Consider the following 24,616-nt stretch of genomic DNA (forward strand, 5'->3'; position numbering starts at 1 on the left):
TTTATATATTACCGCGAGAAATTTAACATTATTATGATCCTTAAATCTCTGTGGTCAACAGTAAAATATTTGAAAAACCACGATAAATTTAATAGATGAATAAGTCCACAAAACAAAGATCAAAAAGATAAATTTTCTTGTATGTTTGGACAACGTGCTGCTATTGAGAGCATTAAAATTACAGCAAAGAATAATTGTTTATGAGTTACATTCGGATAACAAAGATCCAAAATCTATTTTCTTGCAGTCTTATTTTTATACTTAGTTACTTTTTTCAATCTTTATTTGTTCGAGTACATTTTTCTCAAATTTAGAACAAAATGAAAATCTTTTGTTTGAAGATTTTCTCATTCAGTTTGGTGATGAAAACTTCTGCAGTAATAATTTTGTTTTGAGAAAATAAAGCTACTAATGTGATATTTCGTACAGGTGATGAAAAAATTAATTAGTGTAAATATTTTTAAAAACAGTCGATCATATAGAAATGACAAGCCTTGCAAAATATGACTGTTTACTGATCCAAGAAGATTTTAATGGGTGTTTTTGTGAAACAACCATCTTTCAAAAAAATTAGAATTTTCTGTATATGTATAGGCTTTAATTTCTAATATCTCGCACGTACGTGAAAAGCAGCACCTACGACATTTAGGTGAAAACTTGATGTTTGCTGCGTAGGGCATATAAAACGGATGTAAAAACTATCGAGTAGCCTAACTCGCCTAAAATTTCACACGTATGGAGAGGTCCTATCAAATAAAAATGATCTGCAACGACATAAAGATATGAAAGAAAGAGAAACCAACCAAAACGTAAAAGATGCAACAAAAAATTTAACTACCGAAACAAAAGATAGAAAAAATCAATACAAAAGAACACTAAATAGCTATTTTTGCGTTGTTTTAGCTCTAAATTTTGATTACATTTCTTTAACTTATAAGTTTTATACATGAATTGAATTGAGTTTTTATAAATCAATCCATTTTCTTATTACTGCTAATTATTTTCATTATTTGGTGTTGAATTGAGATTTTCTGACACCATATAAATCATATTGGACAAGTCTCGGGGTAATTATGAACAGGTTTTGGGGTAAATATGAACATAATTTTTTAAGTAAAAAATCACCATACACTGCTTACTATGGGTAAATGTAACGTATAAATACTGTTACTTCTCCAAAATTTTATACCAAGTCCGTAATCCGTGTTCATAATTACCCCCTAGACAGGGGGGTAAATATGAACAGACGGGGTAATTATGAACAGACGTCTCAAGGACGTGGGTTGCGACCAAGAAAAAAAAAGTTGCTCTACAGAATGATGAAGAGCACGGAAACATTCAATATTGGCAGGTTTTCAGAATTTATGATAAGAAATAAACATATGGTGGCTGTGAGTGTGCCAAATGAAGAAATTTTGTTCATAATTACCCCACCTAACCCTACCCGGTCCAAAATAAGTCCGTTACCCTAGTTTAACTTAATTTCTATCTTTTAATTTTATGGATAAAATATGTATTTTTGTTGTTGTAATTTTACAATTTTGTTGTTGTTGGGTTTCCTCGTACATTCTTTAGGTATTCCGGTTGTACATTTATTTCTTAGTAATGTTTGGTCAACAAAGGTTTGAATAATGATGAGCTTTATCAAGAGGTTCAAGAGAGCCTTCGATGAGTGATGTTTTGTGAGAAGGGGATGCTAAGTTGAAGTTTTTCAAAGCAAATATCAGATCTCCTATCAATACAATTGGTCAAGCGATATCTATCAAAAAACTGTTCGAACAACTAAACTGAGTTTTCAACCCTGAACCCAATATTACGGTTCAGTAGACACACAAAATAAACAACAACCGTCGTTATTGTAATGTGTTAGATATTTGAAATATGTTTGTTTATCTTTTTTTTTGTATTTATTCATTTGAAAAATGCTACGAAGTCCAAGGGATTATTTACAAACGATATTTTCATTGCGTACAACATTCCCACGGAAATTACTGCGTGATACTGATGGCATAACTTTTGCTCATGTAAAAACATGACAAAAAAAGATCTAAAGAAATTATGGAAAAAATGTTTGATTAATGAGCTCTTCATCACGGGTGAATCTTGCGAATCTGGTACAACCCCCCAGTTGACGGTAAATGCTTCGAGTTTATTGTGTTGTTTTCAATTTTTCTATCTGACGAGGAAACCTAGTGGTGGGATTTGTTTTGGGTTTGCTTTTTCTCAAATTCGCACACCTCGTGGCGGCACGAGAGTCACTTGGCAAGTAGTTTATCTCGAGACGTTTCAAACTCCGGTTGGCGAGGTTCACTTTTCCGTTGTTCGAGCTCGGCAGATTCGAGATGGAAAGACTAACTAAACCACATGGCACTCGTCGGTGGCTAAAAGTGCCGCCAATTTGAAAAAAAACCGGGCTGGCGATGGGTGTGGCAAAAAAAAAATAGACATTAATAAATTAGCTATGTACTGACTGTTTGAGATTTTCGCTGCAGCCGAAAGCAACAAAAATAGAAGCAATGGAAAATTAAAATTGTGAATTGAAGCATCATCGGTTGTCGTTCGCGTGTTATTGTGTTTTTGAGCTGATTCCGTTTGTGGAGCTCATTGTCTCCAAGTTCGAGACTTACACAATGTGGCCGAAAAGTGTCTGTGGAAAACTGTGGTGGATCCTTTTAGTGCTGGAACATTTGCCAATGCTGCTTTCTGGTTCGGGTGGGTTGAATTTCGAGTTAAAGAAGACTTAATCGATCAAAACATTGTAAAAGGTGTTTTATTGTTGTTGCTTTAGTCAGAAACTTTTTTTGGTAATCCCAAGAAAAATTGAAGCTTTATACTTAAAATCAGTTTCATATCTAACTTTGTTTGTTGAACTATTGAATGCGAAGAAATTTTGTTGTTTAGTTTTTTTTAAATAGTAATGAAGATTTTAAATTAATTGTTTTATTATTAACTATCAGAATTTTGTATAAGTTAAATATAACTGTTTTTTGCCATAGATAGAGCATTTAAAGATAGGAGCTACAAATTTCATTTCAAGCTCATCAACGATCGGATCTTTCAATCAAATATAACGTCTATATTTCAGAGTACGGTTCCAAATGGACCCGAACCTCGTATCCTCAGCTCGACCAAGAAATGGTAATAGCTAGGATGAAAGTGCGGATAAAACGGATACTCAAAATGCAGCTGAACAACTCCACTTTGGACCAATACCTTCTGAAATCGTTCAATGTGAACAGCATAAATCCAATGTATGTATTTTTGGTTCCCGGAAATGAAAAGAAGAAAGTGCGAAAATTGGTGTACCAAAGAAGTGATTTTTTGGAAGCAGAATTTCCCAATGTAACATCGGTCAATAAGTTCAAAAGAAGCCTTAATCGAACGTACGATGACCCTATCGATGACGACTACAGTGAACATGAATTTCAAACTTTTTCAAACATCAATGATAGTGAGGACGAAAGCATGAACATTGTGGAAGAAAATCTTCGTACAGAGCGAAATTTTATCAAATTCATGGATGATTTAAACGAAGATATCGAAAGACAAGTTCAGAAACAAATACTCAAACAAGTGCTCCAGAGTAAAAATTCTTTCTCGAAAAGACCGCAGTTATTCACTCCAAATACTCAAACTGTTGACTGGGGAGACTTGGGCTTAGACGGATGGAGTGGAGATTTGAAGGAAGTTTATGGTCATCCTTTAGATTATCCTGTACTAGAAAGGTAATGAAGTTTCAATTCGATCTGATGACATATGCTGATAAAATGCTTATATTTTTTGAGGCCCACGACCGAACCACCAGCTGTCCAAAATGACCCATTCGATAATGTTCAAGCAAGTTTCGATCCTCAAAAGTTTCTCAAATCTGCAACCACAACAACGAAGTCAGTCATCATGCATCCAACGTTTAGCAGTATTCTCACAACGAGCACGGTAGGCAACAGAAGCAGTCCTTATCCTCGGAAAAACAAAACACCGGGCCTTTTTCTCAGTCATCATGTCGAGGAAAAGCTGCATGAGGTTTTGAACCGGACAAAGCAATTTCCGGGCAAACCTCCTAGATGGCCTATCACGAACAGTCGAGATGCGCATCGGGATGAGGATGTATTTATAGCAAGAGCCAACGACCCGTTTGGACATTCCACCAAGTGGCGTTATAGGTGAGCCATCATATTATAATCAAATAACCAAAATAAAATTATCAAAAAAGTGAAACGAATGCCATAAATTTTGAAAATATGGTCGTATCATCGAATGTGAAAAGTGTTTTCTAAGTCGAACAGCTATTTTTAAAGCACATGTCAACTTCAAATTTTCAAAAGATTTCACAAGTTATGAAAAATTTTATTGTGTTATATATTTTAAACATATTTGTGTAGAATTCCTCTCATAATGTCATAATAATCTTTGATTTTAACGCTAAATTTCTTTGCAAGTTTCATCAAAATTTTTTTTTATCAAAATGACGAGTTATCTCTGCAAGACCCAACCTCGACTTTGGACAGGGTTCACTAAAATCGGCATTAAACTTTAAACCAAAGCAAATTTCCTTTTATGGCAGAATGTTTCTAAACATATTCATCTAACAATCCATACTGATGAAAACTGTTTGACAAGCAGTTGTCAAAAGCTACAACTAAGAAAAACTTAAAAACAAGTTAAAAAAGTTGTCCCAGCAAACATTTTTAAAGGTATAATTCTCAACAACTTTCTTATACACCCAAAATAATCCGCACGTCGTGGCTACGTGAAAAACTACATAATTTTTAACCAATTGATTTTCACGTAAATTGTACGAAAAAAATAAGTAAACGCTCCCCTAATAGGAATTTTTGCTTGGTGAATATCGCGTACAACTTACGTGAATTTCAAGTGAGTTCAACGCGATGTGATGATAGAAGCTACGTGAAATGTGTTTAGTATTGCAACGATGTTTGAATCTTTTCTATTAATATTTTTTCGTCTTTACTTTCGGTAATAAAAAAAAACAATTTAATTTTATTGTAAACAAAATTTATTTAAACTATCGCCACTGTTTACAATTTCACACACGTACACTGTCACTTTATTTAATTCGTCATTATATAAACGTAATTCAGGGACCTCTTTCCTAGTGGAATCCTGTGGAAATTGAAAAAATTTAATAATAAAAACATCATCCTAGTTGACGAATAATTTACCTTGTATGCATTCCTATTGTCACTTGACTCTTCAGCATCTACGGAATCTTCTTGACTGGAATCGTCTTCTCGATGCCGACGGCTTCTTCTCACGGTCCTCCTACTTGGCGGAAGCTATGTCCGAAGCAGGAAACAAACACAAAGCTTAGCTTAAAATGAATTAATTTCGGACGGGGAAATAATATACCCTTATCTCCACGCTGCCGATGATCGGATTTGCATTGCTTGTGCTAGGGTCCCGCAGGATTTCCAGTGTGGTACACTGTTCGTCTTCCGAAGACAGCAGAAAACGAAGTAAGCTGACTGACAACAAGTCCCTTTTCGAATAAGAATTTATTACCACTATCATCCACTTAGATTTTACGTGAAATTCATGTGTCAGTCATATGGAAGTACAGCAGTTACTACAAAGCGCACGTACTGTTGATGGGATGCAAGTTTATGAGAAAAATCCCGTACAATTAATTTCTAAATTATTTTGGGTGTAGGTTTTATATAGATTATATTGTTGCTGAATCCCCAAACCGGAAGTTTCGTTAACATTAGCGCCGCCGACATTCACTGGCGACATTTCATGTTAACCAGACATCTATCAAACATCTTCCAAGTGTCGGAACCAAACAAAAGAAAGGGTTGCTGATTGTCGAGGTGTTTACTGAAATGATTTGACATTTTTAATCGTCGCTGGTTGGCAAGGAATCCGATCACCAAACTTCGGATTTCAACTGCATTGACAATATAGAATGATCGTATGCAACTAACAAAAAGAGCCATTTCCTACCAAAGTGGATACATACATATTTTAACTTCTGACTAAAGCAATGGTTTCCAAAGTGGTCCGTATTACCCCTTCAGGGGCGTTAAGAGCTTACAGGGGGACGGTGAGGTCATATGATCGCGAAGAAATATTAGCCGGGAAACACAAGAATTTGGCATCCTATATCTCAGAAAACACTAGACCAAATCCTACAAATTTAGTAACGCTGATTTACAGAAATTTATCTGCTCAATTTTGTAGAATAATGTTTAATTATATATTTTAAGAATATTTGAGTTATACTTCTTAGAGTAGCACACTAGGGACAAGTGAAAAAAACGAAATATCTCGTATATGGTCCGCAATTTGTTGAAATTCTCATTTACACAAATAACGTAGATTTGGAATGACAACAAGTAAGTTCAATGCCCAACAATTGCGTTACAGAACTAAACATCATATTACAAACAGTTCTTTTTATTGTTACAAATTTGGTTACGTTTATTTTGGGTTATTTATATTGGTAGCCTGTGTAGAAGGGCGTAATCTGTGATTCAGTTATAGATTTCTTGGAAAGATGAAATACAGAATACGGACTTTCCAGCCAAGCAAACTTTTATGTCAAGTTCTGTTTTTTTTTCATTCTTAATTTAATCGATTCAAAAATGCGGTTTGTCATCGAAGAACTTACTAATTATTCGGTTAATATAAATTGTCGAAATTCAATTATCAGAAACTATTTTAAAGTATAAGAGCCGTGAATGTTGCTTAACTTTGAACAGAAGTCATTTTAAGATTTTTTTTTTTCATAAATTTAATTCAATTTTTTTTTCTTATCAAGGAATTATACTACTTTATACGTTAGGTCACCGAACTAACGGTAATTTATTTACAAAATTTTGATAACCAAAATTGAAGAATATTGTTTTGTTTCCAAAACATACTTATTATTTTTAAGTTAAAGTATTAGTTTCAAAGTATTAGTATAAAGTTTTACAACAACATAATGCCAATAGCTCATGGTTAATTTACTATCCAAATCATCATTTTATTTTTGAAATTAAAAAATAAAAACGTTCTGGGGGACGTTGAGCTCGAAAATTCATCGAAAGCGAAAAAAATTTGAAAACCACTGGACTAAAGCGATAAGAATTATACATATACGCTGCACTCATCATTACGCATGGTTGCGTTTTCAGTTTTCAGTTAATTATTGCTATCAGACACGAGTGCATCGAATGAGAAAGAGAATATTTTGAGCTACTCTTTCGTTCTTATCATTTCAAACGTACACACTAAGATTGCAATTATTCCGCTCGGGACCATGATCGTCTGAATTACAGGAAAACAGCTCAAAATGACACTTGAACTGTAAAAAAACAAGAGTTTTCCTGGGACATGGGAAGATAGCTAATCGAATCTCGTGATAATTACGTGATCCTGAAATTCGTAGGAATTCTCTTTCGATTGTTCAGGAAGTTGATCAAATGCAGGAAAGAATTCTCCTGTGTCACGTGACGCTTTAGGAATGACAGTTGTGTTTTCAGATTCATTATAATTCAATTTTTTTGGTCATCGTTTTTACCGCGAAACATTTTAACTCGTCGTTTCTTTACCATTTACCGTTGGTTGTGATTACTTGGTGGTCGGTACTCGCGCAGAACATTCGGCCGAAAGTAAAATGGCAGTTGCGGAGAACGGAGCAACGTGCAACCGCGGGACCAGGTTTGCAGCGTAGTATTGTATCAGCTGCGGAGGCTGAATCGGACGCAAGATGCTTTTCCCCCGTGTGGGATCTTGGGCCATCACCCCGGAACCCAAGGCATTACCTGCCAGATTACCACGGCGGTTCTGTGGGGAGTGCCATCCGGCGCCTGTGTGTTGTGTTGCGTTAATGAACATGTGTTCACATTGAAATAAAAGTTAAAAAAAATGTGGTGACAAATATTTCAAAATAAATTTCATTTTTTCTGGCAAACAATTGTGTATGTTTTTTCTAATAGTGCATTGGGATTGATTTTAATAATAAAATGAAAAAATAAGCGGGGGAAAAGATAAATAAATTCACTAAAAAACTCGGGAGAAAGCATTTTCGAACTCACAGGAAAATTTCAATAGCCCTGCAAAATACAGGAAAACACGGATTCGAACCTACAGGTCATTTTGACAGTTGTTTTCCTGAGCACTTTTTCTGTCCCGAGATTTGTCCTGTAATTTCAGCTGTTGAAAATACAGGACAAAATCCTCCCGATCACAGGAGAAAAGATTAAGTGTGTAGAACGGAAATCGTGCAGAATATAAAGACAAATGTTCTATTGACTTTTTTGGTCATATTAGTTTTCATTTCACAGTCTATAGGTGTCAGAAAAAAAGAATAATAACAGTCTACTACTCTATATTCATTGCATAATTAAAGGCGCAATTTTCTAACTTTCAGATAAAATCATTTTTTTGAATTTTTTTTTTTTAACATGAAACTATTGCATAAATATAAGTCATTGGATATATATTAATAATTTCGAGCTTAACATCCATTCAGAAGAGAAATTTCCATTTTTGGACTCGAGGGATCAAGTGAACCCAAAACCTGCATTTGTGTTAACAGATTATCACCGCTGGTTTATGATTCTAATCTGTTAACACAAATGCAGGTTTTGGGTTCACTTGATCCCTCGAGTCCAAAAATCTGATCTGATCACGGGAAGGGGTCGCTCAACGAGCCTGAAGTTTGTATGGGATTTTGAGACATTTTGTTCGAGAGGAACATGAAAAACCAGTTTTTCGTCAATAACTTCTGTCTTCTTCGACCGATTTCTTTCAAAAACGGGTTTTCTTAATGCCTAATTATGACAAATATTTCATCAGAAGGTTGCATTTCAATTAAAGTTAAGATAAAAAAGTTATTAAGCTTCAAAAATTTGCTAACTTATCTAAGGGTGACATTCATCACTGTTTTAATGAGGCGACTTAAGTCCGACCAGAACACTCAATGTGAAATGCATGCTGTTTCGTCAAATAATGACCGATTTTAACCATTGTTGTTGCGCTCGATTGCAATTTTTAGTGTTTTTCTAATATTTGAGTTTGTATGATATTCACTTGATAGTTCGGTAAAAAGTAAGGGCGGAAAAATACTTGACATTAAAAAAAAATGCATAACCACAGGGGCTTAGGAACATGACTGGACGATTTGTGATGCCAATAAAAAGATTCACCTTTATTCCCTATCAAAAGAAGGCTACAGCTAATAAAATAAAATCGTGAGAAAATGTAAAAGGAGTTAAAAGGACATTTTTTCGAAAAATTATCATTTTATTGGCATCATAAAGCGTTGGTCCATATGTTTTTCGATCTAAAAAATTTATGGCGGATGGGTCTGAGAGTAACAACCATTCTGAATAGATTTTTTGAGAATAAAAAAATGATCCTGAGTTAGGTAGAAAAGATGAAACATGAACACTCCCCAAAGGCGGAAATATATACAAAAGACTGCCCCAAATTTGTTTGGGAAATTCAAAACCTGTGGAATGTTATACGCTGCAGGCTAAAATTGATCCTAGGCCTATAACAACCTCTGCCTTCCAGCCTCGCATCAAGCGCGTTAATTCAGTTTAACTTCTATGACGCCCGTTATGACGCCCAATTCAACACGGATGAAAATTTTATGCTTCTGCCTGCTGCTAATGACGCTTTTAATATCGAAACCAATCTTGCAAATTTCTACTGGACGTCGGGACGCACCACTCAAGGCAATTCGGAAGCTCTTTTCTCTGACCACCAAAGACCGCCCGTTCCTGCCGCAAGTCGTCCCGTCTGTCGGTCAGGTGGTTCAGGGAGAGGCTTCCAATTGCCATGCCACGGCAAGTATTTTCCAGTTTTACGCTTTTCTCCGAGTCACGCACCTCTGCCTTCTAGCACCGCATCGTATACGTCGTATGCTGCCCGAAGTTTAGCACAAACTTATCTTGATGTCGACACAACTCCTGGGAATTTCACTAGGACCTCGGGACGCACCTCTCAAAGCAATTCGGAAGTTCTTTTCTCTGACCACCAACGACCGATCGTTCCTGCTTCAAGTCGTCCCGTGTATCAGTCAGGTGGTTCAGGGGGAGACTTCCGATTGCCATACTGTGGCAAGTATCCGTCTGATTTCAATATTTCACCCAGTCATGCATCTTTAACTTGTAGGCCCGTGTCGGGGGTGTTGGAAAGGATTTCATCTGCCCGTACGAATGAAACAGCTTGGTGTTATTATCAGAACGTCCGAGGCTTACGCACCAAGTCAGAAGACTTTTACCTTGCGACCATCGAGTGCAGCTACGATGTCATTATTCTGACAGAAACTGGTTTGACTGACTCATTCAACTCGGCCCAACTTTTCGGTAATGGTTACTCGGTTTTCCGTTGCGACCGCAGCTCGCGTAACAGTACAAAAAAATGCTTTGGCGGTGTTTTGATTGCCATTAAACAATGCCATCCAAGCAGCTTTGTGACCACGGAATGTGGGATTGACCTGGAACAAGTCTGTGTTGCTGCTTCCATTAATGGAAAAAACATACTCTTCTGTGCTGTTTACGTGCCACCTGACAAAAGTAATTGTGTTCACATTATCGAGTCCCACGTGGCCACTATACGTGAACTGTATAACCGTGCTACTGCCGATGAGTCAGTTTTGATATGTGGCGATTATAACCAACCTCGTTTGATGTGGACTGAAAGCGAAACAGGTGCTAAACTAATGAATGTTGCCGCCTTAAGCGCCGCCGCCGCATCCTTGATCGATGGAACTGATTCGTTAAATCTGATCCAACTCAACTCTATCAGGAATCATCTCGGACGGACACTTGATTTGTTTTTTGGCCTGAGTGACGAACAAATTGAAATAAGAAATGCTCCTGACATTCTGGTACCTGTAGATTTGCACCACCCGCCTGTCGCATTCGATTTACCAGCTGCTGTGTTGGCAAGTAACTCCTCGCCAAACACTTCGGATCGTAGGAGTAGACCGTTAAATTTTCGGAAGACGGACTTTTCGCTGCTTTTACAGTACTTGAACAGCATTGACTGGGATGCAGTTTTCGGCAACGCATCAGTAGACGTTATGACTGAAACTTTCTGCAATTTGATTGGTACTTGGTTGAATTCGCATGTTCCCAGATTTAAACGTCCTGTTACACCTGCTTGGAGCACGCCCAGTTTGCGACAACTTCGACGCGAAAAAAATGCATGTTTACGAAGGCTTCGGAAAAATCGAACGGTAGACTCTCAACAACAGTTTAAAGCAGCAAGCACAGCCTACCGCAGACTCAATGCATTACTGTACAAACACCACGTTCTGCGAGTACAATCTGGTTTACGTAAGAACCCTCGAAGTTTCTGGACTTTCGTAAATTCGAAACGAAAATCGAGCTCCCTACCTACCTCAGTCTTTTACAACGATGCTGTTGCTGATTCTCCAGACACGTGTTGCAATTTATTTGCTGAGCATTTTCGGGCGGTCTTCCTGGACACTGCCTCTTCCGTAACTGAGTGCTCTGATGCCACGTTTCACGTCCCGGCGGATTCTATAGATTTTAACACCTTCGAGATAGATCAAAGGCTCATCGAAAATGCCGCAAGGAAACTGAAAAGCTCTTTTGCTCCTGGACCTGATGGAATTCCGGCTGTTATTTACAGTCGATGCATCGAAGCTCTCTCGTTGCCGCTAGCCCAAATCTATAACCGATCATTTCAACAACGTAAATTCCCGGATTATTGGAAAAATTCCTTCATGTTTCCTGTCTTCAAAAATGGCGAACGACGAAATGTGAAGCAATATCGAGGCATTACGAGTTTATCGGCAGGATCCAAACTTTTTGAAATTGTTGTAAGTCAAGCCCTCTTACGCGCTTCCTCACATTATATTGCCGCTGAACAGCATGGGTTTATGCCTGGCAGATCGGTGAGTACCAATCTTTTAGAGTACACTTCGTTTTGTCTGAACCAAATGGAAAGAAAAAAACAGGTCGATGCTATATACACCGATATCAAAGCGGCATTCGATACGATTGATCACGGAATCTTACTCGCTAAGCTAGCTAAGCTCGGTATTCATGACAACATGATCTCTTGGTTGAAATCATTCCTCACTGAGCGGTGTATTAGGATTAAATTTGGTGATAGCATATCATTTCCATTCACTAACCGATCTGGCGTGCCGCAAGGGAGCAATTTGGGACCTTTACTGTTTGTTCTGTTTTTCAACGACTTGATCCTTAGCTTGGAAATTGGAACCAAAATAGGATATGCTGATGATCTGAAACTATTCGTTCCAGTTGAATCCACTGTCGATTGTGCACACCTTCAATCTTTACTAGATCACTTTGGTGAATGGTGTAGACTTAATAAGCTATCAGTCAGCGTCTCCAAGTGTTCCGTTATAACATTCCATAGAAAGAAAACGCCAATTTTATATGATTATAACATAGATAACCAGCGCCTTGACAGGGTATTTGAAGTTGACGACCTTTGAGTTATCCTCGATGCTCAGCTTACGTTCGATAGTCAACGAACTTCAGTTATAAGAAAGGCGAATCGTCAGCTTGGCTTCATCTCCAAAGTAGCACGAGAGTTCAGAGACCCATTGTGCTTGAAGTCACTCTACTGCGCTCTTGTCCGGTCAGTTACAGAACATGCTGCAATTGTTTGGGCTCCCTATCAGTTATGTTGGATTTTGCGAATCGAGCGTGTACAAAAGCGTTTTGTTAGATTCGCTCTACGACATCTACCCTGGCGTAATCCTGAAAACCTTCCCGCATATTCCGACCGGTGCCAGCTTCTGGGATTAGAAACATTGGAACGCCGCCGAAAAACTCAACAGGCATCATTCATCGCAAAAATACTGAATGGAGAAATTCAGTCGCCAAACCTGCTAGGAATGATCAACTTTAATGCTCCTTCGAGGACTTTACGTCATCACTCTTTGCTATCGAATCGAACCCACCGAACATCTTATGGACATAATGAACCAGTGAGTGCAATGATGCGTACGTTCCAGATTGCTGAGCATCTACATCAATTGGGGGAGCCATCTAGCCGATTCATCAACCGAGTACGCCAGTCTTCATTATTTCGTGTTATCTAATTGTTTTGTATAGATCCTTAGTATAGATAATTCATTAAAACAAAATGTTCGATGAATAAAACTTAATAATAATAATAATAATAATAATAATAATAATAATAACAAGATCTCATGCCAAATTTGGGCCAGATCTACATTCCGCCATTATTCCGCCCTTACTTCTTTCCGAACTATTAAGTGAATAGTTCAAATATTAGAAAAACATTAAAAATTGCAATCGAGCGCATCAACAATGGTTAAAACCGGTCATTATTTGACGAAACGGCATGAATTTCACATTGAGTGTCCTGGTCGGACAAAGTCGCCTCATTAAAACAGTGATGAATGTCACCCTTAAAAAAGCTAGCCAATTTTTGAAGCTTAATAACTTTTTTTTTATCTTAGCTTTGATTGCTATGCAACCTTCTAAAGAAATATTTGTCATATTGTAGGCTTCAAGAAAACCCGTTTTTGAAAGAAATCGGTCGAAGGAGACAGAAGTTATTGACGAAAAACTGGTTTTTCATGTTCCTCTCGAACAAAATGTCTCAAAATCCCATTCAAACTTCAGGCTCGTTGAGCGACCCCTTCCCGTGGTCCGATCTGGCCCAAATTTGGCATGAGATCTTGCACTAGGCCCAGGATCAATTTAAGCCTGCAGCGTATAACATTTCACAGGTTTTGAAATTCCCATACAAATTTGGGGCAGTCTAGTAGACATTCTAACAGGAAGAATTTCAAATGAAAGTAATGAAAATTATAGACGGATAGATTTGATTAGGAAGCATGAAAGGTTTTGAAAATGAGCCAAGAGCGTGATTTGAGAAAACTTTCTAGCCGCACAAGACCATTTGTCCCGCATCGTATCATTGTCTAGAAGAAGCAAAGTCGATAGGCTGACTTTGCATTGATCTATACAATCAGTGATTTTCAAAGTGGTCCCTACCGTTCCCTTGGGGGCGTTGAGAGCTTTCAGGGGGCGGTGAGCTTAATTTAGAAATTTGTGGGGCGTTGGAAGGGCTCAGGGGGACGGTGAGGTCATAATTCATATTTTCACAAATCTCTAAGCAACGTAGATTTGAAATAACTACGAGTAAATTCAAAGCAAAACAATGAAATTACGTAACAGAGCTAAACATCAGGTTCAAGACTAAAGTATCGATAATTTCACAGAGCTGCAAGCAAAGTTTTGTTCCAGTATCTAAATATTTTTTTCTAAAAAATATCTATATTTTTTTAAATATCTAAAAGATTTTTTTTAATGACACAGGTTTTGTATACGCTCTACACATTGATCTTGTTATGTAAGATTATTTTGGGTTATACTACAAAAAAATAATTTTAAATGGCAATGCTTGAGAATTTTTTTTTTAAAACATCCACTTAACAGAAAAAACCTTCGAAAAAATCTGTGTAAAAAGATGTCATCTGATTTAGTGATAGCGTTTGGAAATAAAATATGAAAGAATTTTTTAGGTAAGAACATTTTTATTTTAAATTCTTACTTGTTCATCTGTATTTCAATCGGTTCAAAAAACCAATTGTGCAATTTACAAATTACAAGGGATAAACTTTTAATGCATTCGGTTATCATTGCCGGAATTCAGTTATTAGAATCTAATTTAAGTCTTAAAACCCGTGAATGCTGTATAACTTTGAACAGGACTCAAGTTCAGATATCAAGAAATAACACTATTTTTTAAGTTATTTTAAGTTGTTTCACCGACTGGATTTGTATTCAATAATGCAAATTTATATTGAATAGAGAATTTCGTTTACCTACATTTTAGATATATTTTATATACTTAATATTAAAAAACTAGTAAATCAGTTTAAGCAATTGTCCTGAAAACTCTACATGAAATTAAGAGTGTACTGGAGGTTCGAAGAAATATGAGGCCCTTGGAGCTAAAAGGATATAAGTGAATAGAAGCTTGTTTCGAGAAAACACGCTTTTCAGTTTTTATGTTTGGCCATTTTCTTAATTTTTTGAAAATTTGCATTTTTCTTTCGAAAGAAATAGTATGTAAATAAAATTCAAAAAATCGGAAAAATCACGAAATATAGTTTGAAAATTCTAACCTAATTAAAAAAAATGTTTTTCTAAAAAATTGCCCAGGGGAGCGTTGAACTCGAAAATTTTGCGAAAGGGGGCGGTGAGTGAAAAAAGTTTGAAAACCGCTGTATACAATGATACTTGGATGGATCGAAGCACGTGTTTTTCGTACCCCGATCGGACATTTCCTTTTGTCCGATCGGGGTACGAAAAACACGTGCTTCGATCCATATTTTTTCAAAAGCTAAAAAATTGACTGCCATAGAGGCTAGCAACATTTCTATTATTATTATTATATTTATTTTTACGACACTTTACCATCCTTGTGGCATTCGTGTCTGCAACATTTCTAGAAAAATCTGAGACACTCGGCGCAATTAAAAAAAAAATACAAAAATTTAAAAACCAACAGCGAAGGCTTGAAAAATGAAAAAAAAACAAAAAGACAAAAGTTACCAAAAAAGAAGTAAAAATTATTCAAAAGAATTAAATAAAAAAGACATAAATTACGAAAGATAACAGAAATGACAAAAATAATTAACATACCGTAAACTGGGGGAACTTGGATAACTTTTTTCATTCATTTTTGAATATTTTGGAATGCATTGCTATTTACCTAAAAGTATAAAACATGATCATTGATTACAGTAAATTCTAACGACATTGGTGGTAACAATTAAATGTTTGTTACAACCCCAGATTTCGAATTTCGGGGTAACTTTGATCACTCTGGTTTTTACGTACCTCAACATCTTCAAAATTATTGTTATGGTGTCATTTAGCTCAGAAGGCATGAACATTAATACCTAATAGTAATTGTTGTTAGGGCTAAACTGATTTTTCAAGGTTTTTTTTTTTCAAAAACATTTATAATCAAAAGATGGACAATGTTGGTGCATACATCTAGGGGTAAAAATTACAAACATTTTTTTGGCCTCAAAAACAAATAAAATTTTGCCTTTATGCAATTCCCAAGGTCCACGCACTGTTCCCATGTTCGTTTTTTTCTTTAAATTGAACCATTTGAAGGGTTTTAGCCCTTTTTACAATAAGGGCTTTCTCATGGAAAATCGCCTTTTTTTCAATATCTAAAAATTATCACCAAATGACCATAAGAATAACACTTAAACTAAACCTAAACAAAGAAAAAAGTTGGACTTTCACATAAAACAACCCATTTGCTCCTTAATGCTTAAATTTGATCAGGAGAGATGTTTGTTTGTGAGTCTTCGAAAAACCAGATATTTTAAGATTACAAAATTACATTTCAAGTAATATCAAAAATCTTGTAATAAAAACCAAATTTAGCTTATTTGTAACTCAATTTAAAGGCTTTCAAACGTCGTATACAGTTTTCAGGTATTTTAACTGTTTACTTTGTTAATGATGATTATCTGTCAAAATTTCATGTTGATCAAAGTTATCCCGGTGATCAAAGTTCCCCAGTTTACGGTTACAAGTATCATAAAAACGACAAATATGACAAAATGTGACAAGTAACACACATATGAAAAAAGCTAAAAAAGTGACAAAAAATGAAAAAAATTTAACGTAAATTTAGAAAAATGAAACTAAAAACAGTGATAAAAATCACAAATTGGCAAAAATGCCAAAATTACTTAAATTTCGTCGATGACTAAAAGTAAAAATCAATTTTAAATAAGAATCTTATAATACAGTGTGATGTGTTAACACCTGTATGTAAATGCATCAACCGTTTAAATATTTTTGTATTTGTTCTTTTTTCGACTCGGATCGGAGCCTGTTTACTCGGAACCTGTTCCTGTTTAATGGGGATCCGGCTTAATAAATTGAACAATAATTTGACAAAATGCTAAACAATGTGCCATAACATGCACTTCAGTTGGCATTTAACCAAATGACACATAATCACACTGCGCAACGGGCAGGGAGGAAGAAAGTAAACCTACCGCTTTGGCACTTTTCAATACCCAACTAATCCTATGCAGCCGCACATCACACCGGTTTGTAATTGGGTTACAATTTGCCCATCGTAATGTGACGTGATATACCTACCCATAAATGCTCAAGAGAAAAAAAAATCCAAACCAGACGCACAGCAGGTTTCATACTTTTTTTTGCTTCTCCCAAGTCATTTTTTTAAAAGCACTGCTATGCGCCGGCTGTCGCCTGGGTCTAAGAAATTTGTGCCGCACGGAGGGCGCCAAGATTACCCTTGTACAAACTTCCGTTTCTTACAAGTAGTTGCATAATTTTGAGAAGAGAATCGGGGAGTAAACGTGAATAAACAAATAAAAAAGAGAGGTATCTTATGTTGTTTTTTGTACTTCGAGATAATACACATTAACGCAGGCAGATAATTCAGAAATCTGAAATCTTACAGAAAATGGGAATCTCCATTCAAAGAAGAATCAGCAGTTTTAATTTACACGAAAATAAAATCAAGAAGAAAGGAAGGAAAATCATCTCTCTTTTTATCGAAACTCGTGTGCTGCGTTCAAATCAATTTTCAAACTTAAAAAAAAAACATTTCAGATGGGTGTTACAGATAAATCTGCTCGAGAACGGTCGTGTTTTTTTTTCGACATTATGATTTCCTCATTTGGTGTTTTTCGTGAAAATATAATGCTTTTAATCTGTTTTAGTCAATCAAGCTAAGCTAAGCTAAGCTAAAATATAATGCTTTTAAACTGTTTTGGAGCTTATATTTTCAAAATATTTGTGGATAAGAGCGACGATTGTGATAAACAGAATATCTAAAAGAGAAAAGAAACATCCGAATCCATGTCGCCTGCAAATTGGATTACCTGTTTGAATAAGCGTCAAACTTTAGAAGTTTCGGTTGAGATCAATCTTTTTTTGTTCTTTTTATGATTCCATATTTACAAATTAAATATTGTCGTTGATAACCAAATCCTATAATCATATGAAACAATCACCTTTTTTTTAAATTAAAATATTTAAATGTATATCTCGTTTCCATATGCTGAAATATGATGGTTTTGCATCACACGTTTGGTAATTTCAATATTTCATCCATCCAAACATTTATTTTTATGATTTCAGCCAGTAGAATTTTTGTTGTATTTCTTACCCCTAAATGTATGCAGCACCCTTATGCTTTTTCTATAACAGACCTTTTCCAAGCACCCCTCAACTGGAGAACCGAATTTTATTTTTCATTATCCAAAAATAAATTACATAGCGTTAGAAAGGTTATTTCTTGAGTGTCATTTTCCATTAAAAGATTTTCAGCTACCTTTTTTTTGAATTGAGTATGTTAACGTTGAAATTTAAAAATTTAAGTATGAAATTAAATTGTTTTTTGCAAATATTCTTTATTTATAACATAACTTTGTCAAAAATCTAGCTATGTCAAAAAAAATTATTGCAAAATGATGGCAGAAAAGCCATCTTTTAAGCATGATAAACAACAGTCACTGCAAGTTTACGCTCTAGAATCGTTGATAAAGGTATCTATTTTTAAGCGTTGTGACGTCACGAAAATTCTACTGTTTTTAAATTTATGATTTACTGAAATTTCAAATATTTTCAAAAATTGGAGGTATCTTCAAACTTTTTGAGTGGAATTTAATGCAATTTTAAGATTGAAAATCGGTTTAGCAGGTTGTGAGTTGCACCCGGGTAAAGAATGCGTTGTGACGTCACGAAAATTTATTTACTATTTTTCGAAAACGTTTAAGACTTTTTACTTCAACACTATGATAGTATATATTCAATAGAAGTTCAACACAACAATGTGCTTCAAAAAACAAATTCTATTATAAAGTTTTTTAAGAAACTAAAATACTTTTTTTGCATTAACTCAGTTGTTTTTTAAACATTTCTAATAAAACATATAAAACAGCACTTAAAAACGCTTGATTCAAGAAAAAACAAACTATCAAACAAATGAAATCCTCATCGATTTTGTAAAAGAATATTTGTGAATCATAAAGCAGGTAGTTATCTGTGATTTGAACAAAAATCTTGCAAAAGATCAAATTCTTCATATATCTATGTTAGAATGAAAAACATCGCTAGTAGCTTCTATTTCTTTCTGGCTTTGTTCAAATGAAATAAGTTCCATGAAATAAATGTAATGAGATTCAAAAAATCTTTGAACATGGTAAACTTAATAGATTAACTTTTTTATTAAAAAATTCACAAGATTTTCATAGAAAATTAATTAATAAAATTATTTTTTATTATTTTAATAAAAAAACTGCCCTTATTGAAATTTCCACCTCAAAGAATGTCACTAGAAAATCCAAATCGAACCCCGTGTTCACATAAAATCTCACAAAAAGACTTTGAACTGAATTACAAAATTAAATAAATTCAATTATATACTAGCACAAGGTCTTATGCAAGATTTGGGTCAGATTTTTCTAAGGAAAGGGGTTGCGCAACGCACCTGAAGGAACGCACCTATGGAATTATGTAGATTTTGTTCGGTATGATAAAAAAAACCGTTTTTCGTCAATAATTTAGATATTTATCAACCAATTTTTCTTTTAATTCGAGTATTTTAAAGCTTTGTTTATGACAATATTTCATCTGAGGAACGCGTTTCGATTAGAGTTATCATAAAAAAGCGTCAAAACAGAGTCAAAATTAGCGTCGATTAACGATCATTCAGGTATTTTTTTGTATTTGACCCATCAGAAGCTAATTTTTGAAACTCAAAAACCTTTTTAACTAAACCATATTGTCGAAATGGGATCTTGAGATAAACTATTTGGCATAATGAAAGTTTTGTGAATGACTATAATTAAAACAAATCAGCCGATAGGGACTTCAGAAATTGGTGCATAACTTGGTTTTCATGTCCTTCCAAACCCAATTTCTCATAATTCCATACAAATTTTAGGCTCATTGTGCCCTCTATTTCCTTGGGACAATCCCCAAATTTGGCACTGGACTTTGTGTAAGGCTTAGGATCTATTTTAGCTTGAAACATATAAGATTTTCATTAGATGGCTGATTTAGGCACTCTAGTGTCGATTAACTATCTTTGAAAAGATAGAAGGCTTTGAAATTATCATTTATTTTTCCTTTCCTTTGCAATTAAAGATTAAAAAGATTCAGAAACACATTTCAACGCTTTTATGAATAAATATTTCCCAGTTTTAGTTTTGTTCTAAATTATATTCACATGATCGCACAAAAGAATTTCGAATAAAATTGATGTGTTGCAAACCTTATCTGCTTATATGGGCCTTTGAAATTTAATTCCTTTTTTTTGGGAATAAATGGATCGATTTCGTCACCAAATTACATTGTTTATTAAGTTTTGAAGCATTTTAAGAAAATTAAGCATTCGTTTTGAGATTATATTTTGATTTATTTCATGTAGCTAACCATAAAATTTCGTGACGTCACAACGCTTTGCAAAACCCTGCTTAAAAAAAATGGTGCGTTGTGACGTCACGAAACTGAATAGCACTAAAATAAATTGAAATCAAAATTTCGAAAAATCAAAAACAGCGATTTGTTGGTTGTAATGAATCGATACTTTCCTGAAATTTTCATAAAATTTGATCAAATAGAAGAGCAGAAAAATGCGGCGTTGAAAAAAAAACTGAAAAATGGAAAAAGAGGCGCGTTGTGACGTCACGATTCCTTTTGCTTATATTTTGTTAACCTTTTATTCTATACAAATACTTTTGGTTTCAAATTGTAGAGAATTAAATTTTGACCTTATAAGGCTGGAACAAATATCAATTTCTTCTTTTGTCACCCCCCCCTTCGAAATGTCCAAAAATCCGAAGGGGGAAATAAATAAAGTTTGAAGTATTTTTTGTAAATTTCGAAAAAAAATTCAATTATCCGGAAGATTACAAGACTAAAAAACAAATATTTAAAGATGAGAGTAATTTCACCTTTTATTTTCTTTATTTTATTGAATTTTTCGATAAAAATTACTTGATTTATAGATTTTGTGAAATGATATTGTATCCAATGTTGTTGCATGCAAGCTTTCGAGCAATTTATTTAAATTTATTTGTTTTTCGCATTATTTTTTATCGTCCCCCCCCTCGCTATGTTCCAACTCCGAGTGACAAAAGAAGGATTTGAAATTTGTTCCGGCCTAATGTACAATTTTTAACAATGTGCGATATGACCTGTAAAACTTACATACAATATACCAAAAAATTGTTTTGCAAACGTTGTGACGTCACGCTGGAATGGGTCAACAACATTTTTGACAGAAAAATGTAAAATTTGATTCGAACATAACCAAAAAGTTACTGTCATTGGTTTTTATGCGTTATAACATCACAAATTTATCAAAAACTTCAAATTTTCATACGTTTTCATTTGATTTTCATTAAAAGCAAAGTTTTTTGCAACTAACCCCTTTTTCTTAGTAGGGTGAAAATCGCATGTTTTTGTAAATTTAAAAATAAAGACTGAAATCAATAATTTTTCTAATCATATCAATTTGATGTCCCATCAATCTTAAAACTTTTTATATACAAGCGGTATGGTTATCTGTGGACATTAAGTTTTTAGAAGCCATTTAAGTTGAAAAGTGTTGCGGTATAATTTATGAGATTAATTGAAATATATTGAATTTAGCGGTCTTCAAATAGTGAATGCTTATTCATGCCTCAGTTAAAAGTATGTTCGATCAGTATAATTCATGAAATTGATTGAAATATATTGAATTTAGCGGTCTTCAATTCATGCTTTGTATAAGCTTGGCCAACCTTATGGCTGAGATAATATAAAAAAATTAGGCCGGAACAAATTTCCAATCCTTCTTTTGTCACTCAAAGTTGGAACATCGCGAGGGGGGAGGGGGGGGGGGGTCAATAAAAAATAATGCGAAAAACAAATAAACGGGAATAAGTTGCACGAAAGCTTGTATGCAACAAAATTGCAAACTATATCATTGCACAAAAGCTATAAACCAAGTAATTTTTCCGGAACAGAATTATAAATAGATGATGATGAACATAATATAATAAATAGGTTTTATAAGGAAAATTCATACAGAGCATTGATTTGGCCTGCCAGAGTTCTGTAATTTGCTCTACAGACCTACTATAGAAAGCTTTCTTGTGCTACTAACAGTTGTGTTTTAGTTTTATACCGAACACGGGTTTGAAGCTTGAGTTCATAGTTGGCATGAAGTTCTTTAAAAATCCTAAACTGTCGGCCCTAGTATGCTATAAACTCTTATAAACTGTGGGTATAATTTAAGGACATTAATTTTTGACAATGAAGCAACGGAGGAGCGGTTGGTTGAAGTTTTTGTTATTTGATCTAGCGTTGTTTAACTCCACCACGCCTCGTTAATACATGTATGTTTGCTACATAATTGACGAACGCAATGTGTACACACAGGAAAGGCAGATCGCAAAAAAAATCTCATGCCTGGTCCAGTGCCCTAGTTTTTCGATATTTTCGTTTGCAACAATGGAGAGTTAAATGTCTATCTGAGCTCACAATCGTACAATTTACTTACTGGATTGCACAATCTCTTTCATTGTTATCTATCTGTGGTCTGTGCGTCGTCTGGATGAAGCTCAAAATTTGCGAGCGGGTTCCTCGCTGTACACAGCATTCAAGTCTTTTATGCAAGAAACCTATGCAGCGGCTTTCAGATTCTGGGAATTATTTCAGCATCATTCGATTTGTTATCATACTATGAAAACGAAGGTACTTATATTATTCAAAATAGACTATTTGAATTTCATTCATCCCATGTGCTTGTAAGTGAGTATGGCGGAATATGAACCCAAAAAAGATCTCCAGGCAAAATTTCCTACACGTGCTTGTGTAGATCTTGAAGCAGGATTCAATGAAATCAATCAACCCTCCAACTCTCTACTGAACGGTTTTTATTTCTCAATCGTCAATTCTAAATCAACTCATATTTTGCACCATTTTTCGCAATCCACACTTTAGTTGAAAAATAAAATACATTCATTGAGGAGAAGGTAATTTAAAATATGTTTTTTTCAACTACATTCTCAATCACTTATTTGTTTTCCCCAACAAACTGTAGGTACATATTCTTAATGCTGATAATTGATGATTGCAAATGATGGAGAAACTAGTTTAAAGTTAGGGATATATAACACAGCAGAAGAGCATTTTTGGTGCATATGTTTAGCTACTGATTTTGGCGTTTTGAATTTCCTGGTTTTGGTGATATGAAGTTTAGAAGTTTTAAAATTGATTAGTTTTGAGTGAAATCAACCAATGATAACTGATGAAATAACAAACATACATGAAAAACAAAAACTGATTTGGAATCTTCTTATTTCCCTCAGTCAGCGAAACTTTTTTGTGGAGAAATGAATCCAACTGTGTTAGTTGAAATTTATTTATTTATTTATTCGTTTTTATCTTTTTTAAGTTATCCCGAAAACAAGAGCTGAAAAAAAAAAATAAAAAGGTTATTGCATTAGGAGCCCCAAAATTAGCTCTTAAATTCTCTTCTCTTCTGCCTCCCCTAGCCACCGCCACACCTCGCTAGCCACCCTCCACCATCAACCGGCCACCCCATCGAATCAACATTTATCAGAACCACGCAGCATTTAAAATGAAACTTATATCTTCATGCATATTTTGTTACAATTGATAGCTACGTAACAAATCAGAAAAAATCTGAACAGTTCTCTTTTCCTGCAATTATGTATCTTTACATGCTCTTGGAAGGTAATTAGAACAGTTTTTGACATTTTGTTTACCAGTTATCATTTTCTGCGTATCATTTTTTTGCACTGACTTCTTTCTCAATGTAGATTGTTTGTTCCAGACTTCCATATTTCATTACTCTTATAAGAGTACTAGACTTCTAGACTAGAGTATAAGACTTCCATATTTGATTACTGATTTTAATTGTCAATTATTTAATGTAATTGTCAATTTGCATTTCCTCAGATTTTCTTGCAATTAAAATCAACTTTTCACTGGATTTTGAATATATTCACGCATAATTTTCGAAATAAATATTCGATTCATCAGAAAAGCAGGGCTGGTAGCGAGTCACTTTTTAGTGACTTGGTCACTTTTTTTGGGTCAGTCACTAAAAAGCAGTGATTGAATTTTGCTGAGCATGAATAGATCAACCATCTCTCGCTCAACGCTTTACTCGGAAGCAAAGGTTGCTTTGAGGCAGCGAAAACGACAAAACCGATGATGCATACGCTCTCACATGGCCCGCCTTCAAGAAGCAATATACATTCGAGGCAGCGAATCCAAAAAACCAAACGAATGGCTCTCACTCATCTCCTGTTACATTCTTGAGGGAACCGAATTCAAAAGGCAGAGCAAACCCGAGTCTCCTCGTTTGTGCCTGGATCGAATACCCGAGGTTTTTCTGCTATTGCTATTATTGCACAGCAACCGCACGCAGGCAGCTAGTTTTTCGTTTCTTTTTTCCTCCCCTCTCCTTGCTCCATACGTTGCGGGCCTATGCAATGCAATAAGTTCGGTTGTTGTCGTTGTTGCCTCAACCTTTGCGGCGAGGTTGAAGATGTTCTCCTCAACGACAGCTATCGGCTTGAGTCTATCAA

At 35.0% G+C, this 24,616-nt stretch overlaps 1 protein-coding gene across 2 annotated transcripts in view; it reads left to right on the top strand.

The window, feature by feature from the left end:
• Window positions 1-2,288: 2,288 nt before the first annotated feature.
• Window positions 2,289-24,616, top strand: part of LOC129758142 (uncharacterized) — a 41,799-nt gene continuing 19,471 nt past the window's right edge. Inside the window, exons 1-3 of one of the 2 annotated variants that reach the window (XM_055755607.1) lie at window positions 2,289-2,712; window positions 3,086-3,725; window positions 3,786-4,163. In XM_055755607.1, coding sequence (XP_055611582.1) covers window positions 2,631-2,712; window positions 3,086-3,725; window positions 3,786-4,163 — 1,100 coding nt within the window. In that variant the 5' untranslated portion in view covers window positions 2,289-2,630. The remainder of the gene's footprint in view (window positions 2,713-3,085; window positions 3,726-3,785; window positions 4,164-24,616) is intronic. The other variant, XM_055755608.1, reaches the window with a different exon arrangement.

Source organism: Uranotaenia lowii, chromosome 3, assembly GCF_029784155.1.
Source record: "Uranotaenia lowii strain MFRU-FL chromosome 3, ASM2978415v1, whole genome shotgun sequence".
In the NCBI taxonomy this organism is placed as follows: Eukaryota; Metazoa; Arthropoda; class Insecta; order Diptera; family Culicidae; genus Uranotaenia; species Uranotaenia lowii.